Here is a 12059-nt window from a genome sequence, read left to right on the forward strand (position 1 = left end):
TACATCATGGAGAGAACATTACAGGCACAGGTCTCCCCGTAGGAACATTTCCTGAGGAACGCGCACACACCTCCCCGCCAGCCTGAGCTAGGGAAGAGACAAGATTCCGGGATGCCCCCTCTTGGCTGGGCCTGTGCTTGTCTTCCCTGTTGAGCTGGATACTGTAGCTCCATCCTATAGCTGCTCGTGGCTGTACCTCTAACCTCCCTCGGAAGACAGGCATCTGAATTCACCCAGGACCCCAGATTGGGCCTCCTCTCGTGGGTTTGTTTGAAGGCAAGGTCTCATAAAGCCAGAGGGAAGATCAGGGAGATGTGACTTTGACTGAAGACCTTAAAACTCAGTCCGGCAGACAGCCATGGCTGGTTTTGTTTTGTTTTGTTTTTAACAGACCGAGGTTGATTGATGATGCCTTTAAAGTAGTAACTAGCAATGCTGATCAATACTCTTAGTACTAGCGGGAGCCTAGACTGTGTACTGCCTGCCTGCCTTCATGGCGCCTGAAACACAATTCCTTCCTCTGCCTCAAGATTCCACTCTGGGCCTTTTCTTCTAGAGAAAAGTATGCGCTTTCAATGCGTACTCTGACTTAACTCTGAGGATCAGTTATGGTAAGGGCAGCATTACTGGTAGCATAGAAAAGATGTCTTAAGTGAAGTGTTCAATGACAAACTGGGTAAACTATGATATAGCCATGTGACGTGAGAGAATTGAAGACACATGCAATTAGACCTTCATGAAGGATGGGAAAGCAAGTTTTACAATAATGCCACAGTAGGATCCATTTGCTACTAAATAAACGATACCTATACGTGAATGTGCCTACATGTGTTTCCTGCTTGATTTCAGGCTTGGCTGCCTTGCAGGCCCTGTTAACTCCTTGTTCATGTGGATGAAGGCCAAATGCCAGTGGGTATCGCAGCGAGCTCAGGCAGTGAGCCAGTTGCTGATGCCCCTGTTTATACTTCTAACAAGTCAGCCATGGTGGGTTTAGCAAACAGGTAATATCTGCCTTGGTGGCACCTTTTAAGGCAGTCCAGCCTGGGGCGGTAGGCAAAGCCAGCCTACTCTTCCCCAGCGCAAAGCAGCAAGATAGGAAACAGCTTGGCGGGGCTGTTGGGGCCCCATGACACCTTGGAATTATGAGGACCTTTCAGCCAGACAATGGCAGAGAAAAACAATCCAGACCAAGACCAGAGAGAAGGGACTGCGCTGAGTCTCAGCGGGACACCTTGAGGCCACCATTTTGGATTCCAGGTTCCCCCTCCCACTAACGCAGAGCCTATGGGATAGACAAACCGCCACTCTTATGTTCAGGACACAGGGAGAGCTACCTACTCTGGCAATCCTGCCCCTCTTCCTATCACTCAGAGCTGGAGGGAAGAACTGTGACCCCCGCAGGAGAGGAGAGGAGAGCAGTCTCACGTTACCTGCGTTGCGCCGGCACATGTTCATGTCTGCCACCTGCTTCCAAGTGTTTGTCCCAGGATCGTAAACTTCAACACTCTTCCTCACCAAGGGTCCGTCATGTCCCCCGGTGGCATACAGCTGTCCGCTGAGCACCCCAACCCCTGAAAGGCAGAACACAGTGTCCTGGCCTCAGGCTCACTATAAGAACCAGCATCCAAGAGGCCTCAAGCCTGGATAGTCATTGCCAGCAGGGAGACTTAGGGAGCAAGTGCTGTCTTCCTGGACCTCATTGCCCTAATCTGTAAAATAAATGTGATAATCCCCTGCCTGGCTCCCCATAAGACAGGCAGCCTGCAAATAAGGAGGTTCAAAGCCAAGACCCTGTTTCTGCTTTTAAAATGTAAATATGTGTGTGTGTACATATACAGGGGCATCAAAGGGATTTTTCAAAAGGTTCAAAGAAATCCACTGAAATGTAAAAAGATGCTAATTCTCATCAGAAAACCAGCCCCAGTTACCCTGTGGCATATTCATATTGCCTTGCTTTTCCTCTGCATCTTATTATTCGGTTGTATATCTGTTGAGACAGAGCCAGGTGCTGAGGTCATTGCTAGGGAGACTCCCTGCCAGCCTGTTCCTCCAGCCCTTCTTCCCCTTGATGGCAGAAGGCATCAGATTTGTCCTGGGGGTGGGGGGGGGGAGGAGCTGAGCAGTTCTTCACTGCTGCAAGACTGAGGAGATTCAAGCCATTCAGGAAGAGAGAGGGCTAGTGAGGGTGGCTTGCCTGGCAGCTGGGACACCTACACCTGCCTCTTCAACACCCGCTCTGGGTGGCCCTTTCTCTTTCTCATTCATGGAGAGAGGGAGTTGGAATGTACCCATGATTCTGTGGACTATTGCCTTCGGTGGAAAGACTGCATCCTTTCTGCTGGGTACTTTCTAGAAAAATAAAACCTTAGTTCCAGAGACACTGGCCAGAAGCCCAGTGGGGTATCTCAGTGAATTCGATGTGCAGCCAGGCTGTGGGTCTGGGGCTGAACCCGGAGGCTATAGACTTCATGAGGTCAGGAACTGCTTGTGTTTTGCCCTGGTCTATTTCCCTGAGGCTACTGGTGATGGGCTCCTGCAGATACTATCTAAATAACAGGATGTCATGTAAAATCCCGGCCAGAAATTATAGCGGGTTGCCAGTGGTTCCTGGCAGTTGCTCTAAACTAGCAGCAGATGGTGCTGTTGTACCAACAATGACCTGTGTCAGGTTGTGAGAGTCTGAAAATTCAGTAGTTGCTTCACCTTCTCTTCCTCCAGGGTGAGCAGGAGCTGACACTTCTGGGACCCTGAGATGGTCTCTGCCCACCGTGTCCATCCCTCTGCTTATGCTGTCCACTCATAAGGGAGCTAAGAGCCACCTAGACTTTCCCCCAGCAACTCTCCCACAATCCTTGGTAGCCTGCTCATAGACTCTCACATAGAATCCGACGGGCCTCAGGGAGCTATGACACAGAGCCTTCCGTCTTTAGGTCTTTGGCTGTCACCAGCTCCCAATGAGACAAGTACACAGGCTCCTGGTGCTAGTGATGACACATCCCTAACTCTTTATCAGAGTGAAGCACTGAAGAAAGGGACCCGGGAACGGGGTTCCGTCCCAGGACAGGGCTCCGTAGTAATCTGAACAAAGGGCTCTTCCCAGCAAAGGTCTGGGCCTCCCATAAATAGAAGCAGCTGTAATGGCATTGTCTGGGGCCTCCAGCCAAGGATGGGCCAGGTGACGTCCACCCCAACCACCGCCACAGGCCTTTAGCACTTGGCCCAAGTCATAAATGGATTTTTAGGAAGTAAATAGAAGGTTCTAGAAGCTATAATTACTAAACCATCAGGAAAGGGGGAAAATGTCACAGGATTTATGGATGGAGCTGGCCCTTTGGGAACATGGGCAGCCTGTGCACTGGACAGCTAGGGTGTTAGATGGCAACGATGGGGAATGGGGTCGCCCAAGTTGACGTGGCAGGATGGGCTACTGGACTAAGTGCCTGGACTTCCCCCATGAGACAGAAAAGGGGGTCATTATCTCTCCTCGGTGGAGAAAAACAAAGCAAGAAAATGTGGGTGTAGGGGATCGAGGTTTATCTCCAGCCATAAACACTGCTATGCCAGCCTTTACTCCCAAGACGTGGGCTTCAGGCAGGCCAGCTAGGCTTCTTAGCTAACGCCAGGGCAGTAGAACCTGTCCTCCCTCAGGGGAATAAGGCTCATTATTAGACGGCTAGACACAATTACCTTGGAAAGAGAATTCTAACTCTGCAAGCCTTCTATTCTACGACCTTGGGCAAAGTGATCCACCTCAGGCCAGACTGACTTTCAAACTCTGGTCAGAGGAATCAGCAGTGGTGGACTAAGGTGAGAGGAGGAGTGGGTGGGTGGCGGCTAGCCTGGGCCATGGAGAAATTGTCTCAAACAAACACAAAACGGGGCAGTGAAGATGACACGCCTTCCATGTTGAGCAAGGAGTCCCTGGGAAAGTCTGGTCTGTGTACATGTGTGCGTGTGTGCGCGAGTGTGTGTGTGTGTGTGTGTGTGTGTGTGTGTGTGTGTGTGTGGACATGTAGTAGCCAGGTTACTTACAACTGGAGGAGAAGAGACAGGATGAGGGGAAACAGGCACGGTTCAGTGGTTGGTCTTTAGTCTCAGCCTGTAACCCACACACACTCCACCCCACCCCCATGCTCTCCTGTGCCCCAAGGCTCTCACATACGTACCAGCGCCACTGCGTCGGGTGCTCATGTCTGCCACGTATATCCACTCGTTGGTGGCTGGGTTGTACTGCTCCACGGTGCTCAGGCACTGCCTGGAAGCACCATCGTAACCCCCGACGGCATACAGCTTCCCTGGAATAGACCAAGTGACTGAGATTGGTGTTGGTGGCACTGACACAGAACCGGAGGAGCTTGGCTGGTGCTCCATTTTTAACCCACAGAGGTACCTCTGTCTCAATCATCCAGAAGGACCCAGCTTGCTCTCCACACACAGGGCACATCTCCCCCACCCCACCTCCACCCCGCCACATACCCGCCTGCTCTGAAGCCCTGAGATGCTTAGAAGCAATGTTGAAGCTTCCTAAAAGAGGCCCAGGTACCCAGCACAGAGCACCCACTTGGCATCAATGGGGTTCGATATAGGCTTGCTTGAGGAGCTAGGTTAAAGCACACCAGCAACGGGAGCTACAAGGCTCTCCACCATGACCACACATCAGGCTTTCTGGACATAGGCTCATACTGACAAGTGAAGAGGATACAGAAGAATATTCTTCCAGCCCCACCCACGCCATAAGGGAAGCGCTCTGTGTGCACCCAGGGCTGAGGCAGCTGGGATTTTTCTGCCGGCCAACTTTGTTCTCTGAGCTGTATACAAGAACCCTGAAGTATTATCAAGTATCCCTCAATAAAAATAAGGCTGACCTCCCGTGGGAGAGCCATTTCCATCTGGGGCTGGGAGCTAGGCGCTAGGTGCAGTAAAGAGAGGGGAATCATTATCTGACCTGTGAGGACAGGGATTCAAATATATGGGGTTTAACATTTAGTCTTAGATACAATAGGAGAGTTCCTATCTGCGGGGACAGGGAAAGAAGCCCTACTTCACCTATGGATATCAGATCTACAGGATATCATGACACCAGCCACAGACCATATTGACACTAGCTGCAGGCTAAATAAGTACAGGGTTTGAATTACTTAATCAAGAATTTTGGGTGAGCCATTAAATGAGTCCCTAACGTGGAGGGTGCAACCAGGATGTGAAAATTCACATTCTCGGGCCCAAAACAGCGCTATACCATCAAGGCTACCAATCCAGAAATCCTATATCATTGAGCTGTGTTTTTCTCCAAGTCTTTTCAGCTGACCTTTCTGAAAAAGGACTCATGCACAGCTCCTCACTCACAAGGTCCAAGCTGACAAACAAAATCCCCCGGGGCCACCTCTCCGTGTGTGCCAGCTCAGGTGGTCCCATCTCTGTGATTCTCTGCTCTGTTGGGCATTTCTGTCTACACTCCAACCCACACCTCACCTTGTCCTTATGAGGGATTCTTCTAAGCTGCAAGTAGCTAATTACCCTGTAATTCTTAAGGGTCATTCAGACTGCATAGCCTCGGTAGTGTGAGGATGTGCCTGGAGAATGGGCTGTGTGGAAAGCTGAGTCCTTAACCACTATGAAGCACAGTCCACTCCAGTGCACCCTGCACATTCTTAGAAACACTTTCTGCCGTCATGAGGCAGCACACAGCCCATAGAGCGTCAGGTGCAGGGTGGGCAAGAGAAACAAACTCCCAGCTTCCCTCTACACCTGCAGGGCAAGCCATTTGCCTGCCCTTCTGTAAGCAGACACACTGACACTGCCCGTGTCACGGGCAAGATTTCCAATCTCTACCATTGAGACACCTCCGCTAACCCTATCAGCCATTCGAATCTTGTATCAGCTGAAGCAAGCAGGCTCTTCCTGAATGTGCATGCTGTTTTTAGCTGCTGGTCTGTTGGCTGCTCCTGGCTGAGGAACGAGAAGGGAAACGAAAAGGGAAACAAGAAGCCAGCTAGACAACGCTCTTGGATGTGGCTGACAAATGAACTTGTATCTCTCCAAGAGGATACAACTTATCCTGATAGGGGGACAGAATCCTGGCCTCTGTGTCAGGACTGAACTCAGAAACTTCTACCTATCAGCAATTGAGACCTGACTCTGGCTCCAGATTAGGAGTCATAAGACCTTGAGGACTTCTCTGCTATTTACTATCATAAGACAAGGACTCGGTTTCCCACTGAGAAAAATCGGAGTCCTGCCTGTGTTCTTCCAGATGGCTTGAAAGAATGAGTAAAAGAAAAAAGATGTTTTACGAACTTCAGGGAACGCCCTCCTGCCTTAGCCACAACCCCATACTTAGCCTATCTGGGGACATGTCAGACCTGAGAAAAAGAAGCCCGCATTTCTCACATCCCTGCTAGCATGCAACACATAATAATTATGCAAGCATAATTTGTACCCCTCCCTGCTACAGTGTACCCCAGTTTGTATGTTGATTCTGAGCTTCCAACATCCTTCCCATCCCCCACTGTTAGCAGAGATACAAGGGACAGGCTGTCACTTTCCCCCAAGTGTCCTCTTTCTCCCCCAACCTGCTGACCCCCTTCGTAGCCTTGGCTCAGGAGTTTCCCCACCCAGTCTCAGCCCTCCTAGTCTGTTTACTAGAGACAATGAACTTAACTCTGGTCAGTGACCTTAAGAGTGGAGCCCACAGTAGAGGGGGCATCAAGCACAATACTGGACTCAGGACAAGACCCACGGGCTAGGGTAGGAGCAGCCACCACCCTCTGCTACCTCCTTACCCTCCACAACACCCACTCCCACGCTGCTCCGCCGTGTGTTCATAGGGGCCACGAAGAACCACTCATTGGTCTTGTAGCTGTAGGCTTCTACGGATGCCAGGCCTGGGGAGAAGAGAATGGTGGGATTTCTACAGCCATGGGCCTCGCTATGACGTGTGAGGAATGCTGAGACCAGGAAGAGATGAGGGCAGGTCTACAGACTCCATATCTAGCTTGGTACACCTCTGCCTAGTGTGTGGCCATGGTAACTCCTCAATCTGCACAAGGTGACCACTGACTACCAATGGTTCTGTGACATACAAGGGAGCTGGTAAGAAAGCTAGGGGTATGCCCTAACTGTACTATAGATACGAGCCATTAAACTTACAGAATGGGACATTTGATCCCAAATAAACGCCCCATGATGCCCCTACTGGGCACCAGTCCCAACCCCCTTCCCGTGTCTTCCTCTATTTTACAAGCTAGATGGCTAAAAATGTACCTCCCAAGATCCCATGCAGGTAGGTGACCCTGAGCCCTAGGCAGAATTCTGACGAAGATTTCTGGGGTTCCCTTGGCATTTCTGATGCAGGGGTGACCTCTTTCCGCTTCTTGCTACTAGAGACACAAGCACCCTGGCTGGAGTCAAAGCAAACTATATTGTGATCATGGGAGAAGCCCTGAGGATCTTAAGGTACTCTGCCCCAGTATCTGTGTGCAGTCAGACCAATTGGGAACAGTGACCCCTGAATTCCATGCTTCGTCTCTGGAGTAATACAGCAGTCAGCCAGGCTTTCCCCTCTGCCGAAGAAGTTCCACTGCAATAACCATCTATGCCCTTCTTAGCTTATGCTCACTGAGGAGCTGTCAGAGAGACGTTCAATAAAGAAAAACAAAACAAACAACACTGCATTTATCTCCCTCAGAGACAGAGACTACTGCTGTAGATGGAGTCACTGTCTTCGATAAACTGCCTGGCTCAGTATCCTGTCTGGTGACGTAAGCACAGATGTCCTCTCTCCAAACTCACACCCACTAACACTTCAAATTGAAATGTTTACAATTGTTTCTTATGTGTGTGAGTGTTTGGCCTGCATGTATGTCTGTGCACTCCATGAGTGCAGTGTCTGTGGAGGCCAGAAGAGGTCATCGGATACCCTGCAACTGGAGTTACAGATGCTTGTAAGCTGCCACACGGATGCTTAGAAATGAATCTGGGTGGCACATGCCTGTAATCCCAGCACTTGGGAGGCAGAGGCAGGCGGATTTCTGAGTCCCAGGCCAGCCTGGTCTACAGAGCAAGTTCCAGGACAACCAGGGCTATACAGAGAAACCCTGTCTCGGAAAGCAGAAGGAAAGAGAGAGAGAGAGAGAGAGAGAGAGAGAGAGAGAGAGGAAGGGAGGGAGGGAAAGAAGGAAGGAAGGAAGGAAGGAAGGAAGGAAGGAAGGAAGGAAGGAAGGAAGGAAGGAACCTGGGACCTGCGGAAGAGCAACCGATGCGTGCATTCGTTCTCTCTCTCTCTCTCTCTCTCTCTCTCTCTCTCTCCAGGTCCCAGGTTGAAAATTTTGAAGTGAGATAAAATGCGGGGGTGAGGGGCCCCTGAGCAGTGATATAGCCTGCAGGGCTCTATGGGACAATAGAAAAATTGATGGCCAATCGGGGTGCAGTGCCTGCTCTGAGCCAAGCACCTTAGGCCCCAATCTTAAGGTCCCTCAGCTGCTCTGTAAAATGTTCAGACTAGAATCCTGAGGCAGATCCCATCAGGGCAAACCCCTTCCTCTACATGATGCTCTGAGGAAACAGGCTAAGTGTGGGGAGATAAGGAAGGGACCCTTCTGCGTGCGGGGGCCTCCTCAGGATGTATTGTGTCACAGAGTAGCTATGGCTACAGAAGTCTTGTTTCCACCGACAGAACTGCGTAACTGAGGAGGAAAGCACTTAGGAGTCTGGTTCCTGAGTGCCCTGGAGATCCACATTTACACTGGAGGCTTGTTCTCGAGTAGTGGCGCTGGGAACTGGCGGGACCTTTGGGAGAGGATCCTTAGCACTGGAGGTGACCTTTAAGATCTCAGTCTCTCCCCTTCCTCCTGCTTCCTGGCTAATGAAGAGAGCAGTTTCACGTGGCCACACTGCACCATGATGAAAGATCTCACCACAGGTCCACACGGGCTATGGACTGAAACCTGCACAGTGGTGAGCCACGGGATACCTTTTCTGTGTGAGCATCTTGTGTCGGGGAAGGAGAGCTCACTAGATCTGACAGGTTCATTCCCGGGGCATCGCTACAAGGCACAGAGACGAGCCCAAGAGCTGACCGAGCAAAGCAAGGTTGCCCAGAGAATAAGGAATGGCAACGTGGTCCTGGACCTACCGGTACTGCCGTCGAAGCCTCCGACTGCGTAGAGAAGGTCATTGAGCACGGCCGCACCCAGGGTGCTCCGGCGCTCCTGCATGCTGGCAATGGACGTCCACTGGTCCTTCACTCCATCGTACACATCCACTGTCCGGACCCGCAGAGAGCCGTTAAAGCCACCCACGGCATACACGTGGCCTGCCATGAACACCACACCTGTGATGCAGGAACACAGGGCATGAGAGTCGGGGATGGGGATGACTGCCCAACCTGATGGGTGACAAGGTAGGCTTATGACAGCCTCCTGGGGAGGCTACCACCAGCTCGAGACACCTGAGAGTGATTACGGGACTCAGCTCTCCCGTATTTGTCTAATATCACCTGACTTGTGCAAAGTCCAGAATCAGCTTAAACTCATAAGCACATAAGAACTGACTTCAAAGCAAGTAGCCCCACAGTGCAGGTAGGAAGGGGGTCTGCAGTGATAAGGAGCAAGGCTTCATGGCTGTCACGGCCATCATGAGGCAGACATCAGCTGAGGAAGAGCTGCTGGGAACCCAGGTGAGTCAGGGCTGGCCAGGGCCGCTTACCTGCTCTGCATCTTCTGGAGGGAAGCTCGGCTATCTGGTCCCAGCGGCCCTCCTCGAAGTCATAGCACTCCACGCTGCGGATCGCCTTGGGTGCCTGGCCACCAACCACAATCATGACCTCAGGAAAGACAAGTGCATGGTAACTAACACGCACGGGAACGGATAGCCAACCCGTGGCCCTTCCATGGGCTGCCTGCTAGCTTGTGGTGCTAAAGACAGGAAAAGGAAGCCTGTGACGGTTTATATAGGCTCGCCCCAGGGAATGGCACTATTAGGAGGTGTGGCCTTGTTGGAGTAGGTGTGTCACTGTGAGCATGGGCTTTAAGACCCTCACCCTAGCTGCCTGGAAGCCAGTATTCTGCTAGCAGCCTTCAGATGAAGATGTAGAACACTCAGCTCCTCCTGAACCATGCCTGCCTGGATGCTGCCATGTTCCTGCCTTGATGATAATGGACTGAACCTCTGAACCTGTAAACCAGCTCCAATTAAATGTTGTCCTTTATAAGAGTTGCTTTGGTCATGGTGTCTGTTCACGGCAGTAAAACCCTAACTAAGACAAAGCCCTAGTCACTGGTGGCGGGGGGGGGGGGGGGGGGAGGTGTGCATATTCAAGGAAAGCCTGCATGTCAACATGTCAAGTACAGAACAAGTATAGGCACACGTCTTCCGAATACCCTCACTTGGGATCCCGTGATACTAAAAGCATCTTCTGTCAGCTCAGTACCCACAAGATGGGGGGGGGGGGGCACAATTTTTATACTGAGGCAAACAAACCTATGTGAGGTGGAAAGCACAGATTTTTGGATACATTTTTAGAATAATATGATGGCACATAAGTATTTCTAAGTATCAGGACTGCAGAGGGCACCTATCATCATCTATGGTAAAGAAAAAATAATTTCTAAACACTCTGGTGGTTTTGGTGGCTATTTGAGTTACTTAACTGACAGTGTTCTGGGAAAAAAATGGTACATAAAGTGTGTGTGTGCGTGTGTGTGTGTGTGTGTATGTGTGTGTGTGTGTGTGTGTGTGTGTGTGTGTGTGTGTGTGTGTGTTTCTCTCCTACAAGTAAGACTGTGGCTGACACAGCCAGGCATGCGAGGTGGGTTGTCATTCACTTGTCACTGTGACTGACAGACGAGGAGTATAAGGACCAGAAACCACAAGTAAACGGCCAGAGGTTACTCAGCAAAGCGAGGCAGCGCAGACAGGGAACCCAAGCCCCCTGACATAGACTGTGAGGCTGCCCGGCTCTCTTCCTGTTCTAGACAGGAACTGCAACAATAGCGCCCCTGCAGGGTAGGCTTCATCAGGGAGTCATGTCACCGACTAGATGGGTTGTGACCAGGACACATCAAATTGAACAGCACAGGGAATACACGGTCTGAGTGTTATTTTGTGAAATAGCTGTCCTGGTTAAACACACTTATATGTATATTTTGGAGAGCAGTCAGTTCGTGTGTATTTCTTGCCACTGGGCGTGGCCAAATCAGAGCAAAGCCATTTTTCTGGCTGTGTTAATGAACAGTCTTACTTACTTGTGGCATCTGTGCCCTCAGAACTATCCTATATGCTATTGATAAAAAAAAAAAAAAAAAGAACCAAGGTTCCAAAGAAAACAACAGTCTGCATATTTAGATAAACTTGGGCAAACTCTCACTGCCCCTGTTGGTATCCCTTCCTGGCATTCCAACACCCTTCTTAAGAGGCAGTGTGAAGTGTGAAGGTCCTGGTTAGCCAGCGTAAGCCACGGGGTTGAGCATCATCCAAAGCCTGCCTTATCCACCCCGCAGTCCTTAAACTTCAGGGTTGCAAAAACACAAACCACTGGGCCCCACCTCAAGTTTCCTTCGATTCAGCAGCTCGGCTGAGAATCTAACACACCCCTAACACACAGTCCCGGGAGATGCCAGGGCTCTGCGTCTGCATCAGTGGACACCAAGAAGCGTATCTTCATCCTCTGGCCTGTAGGGATTTCTTGATGGTACGCCATGAACAATTTCTGCTGTGCTGAATTGTCACATTGCTTTCTACTTCATCACTACATGTCACGCAAGAGAGGAGGGGTCATCTATGCCGTGTGCTGGTGGGAGCTCAAACCTCAGGAGAAGAGAAGCCCAAACTGGCAACCATACACAAGATCAACTGTGATGCCAGACTCCCCCACTGCCCATATCGCTGGCTACTGGTTCTTTAGAATTGGTCCACAGTGTCTGTGATCCAAATGCAGGTCACAAAGTCTTCAAAGCTCAGAGGCTTTTCTGGCCTCTAATCTTTTCCAAAGCAAACCAAGACATACAGGCCTGACCTCCCTACAGTGCTCCCAGACTACAGGCCTGGCCTTGATGCAGTGC

At 50.7% G+C, this 12059-nt stretch overlaps 1 protein-coding gene across 6 annotated transcripts in view; it reads right to left on the reverse strand.

Moving 5' to 3' along the window:
* The window catches only part of Klhl3 (kelch-like 3), a 123252-nt gene that overhangs the window by 9438 nt on the left and 101755 nt on the right, over positions 1 to 12059 (reverse strand). For 4 of the 6 annotated variants that reach the window (XM_006517010.4, XM_006517011.4, XM_006517013.4 and 1 more), the window contains exons 9-13: positions 9706 to 9823; positions 9134 to 9331; positions 6783 to 6884; positions 4167 to 4295; positions 1431 to 1571 (exon numbers count right to left, since the gene is read on the reverse strand). In XM_006517010.4, the coding sequence (XP_006517073.1) occupies positions 1431 to 1571; positions 4167 to 4295; positions 6783 to 6884; positions 9134 to 9331; positions 9706 to 9823 (688 nt within the window). The remainder of the gene's footprint in view (positions 1 to 1430; positions 1572 to 4166; positions 4296 to 6782; positions 6885 to 9133; positions 9332 to 9705; positions 9824 to 12059) is intronic. The other 2 variants (NM_001368868.1, NM_001368867.1) reach the window with 1 other exon arrangement.

This window comes from Mus musculus, chromosome 13 (genome assembly GCF_000001635.26).
Source record: "Mus musculus strain C57BL/6J chromosome 13, GRCm38.p6 C57BL/6J".
NCBI classification, from domain to species: domain Eukaryota; kingdom Metazoa; phylum Chordata; class Mammalia; order Rodentia; family Muridae; genus Mus; species Mus musculus.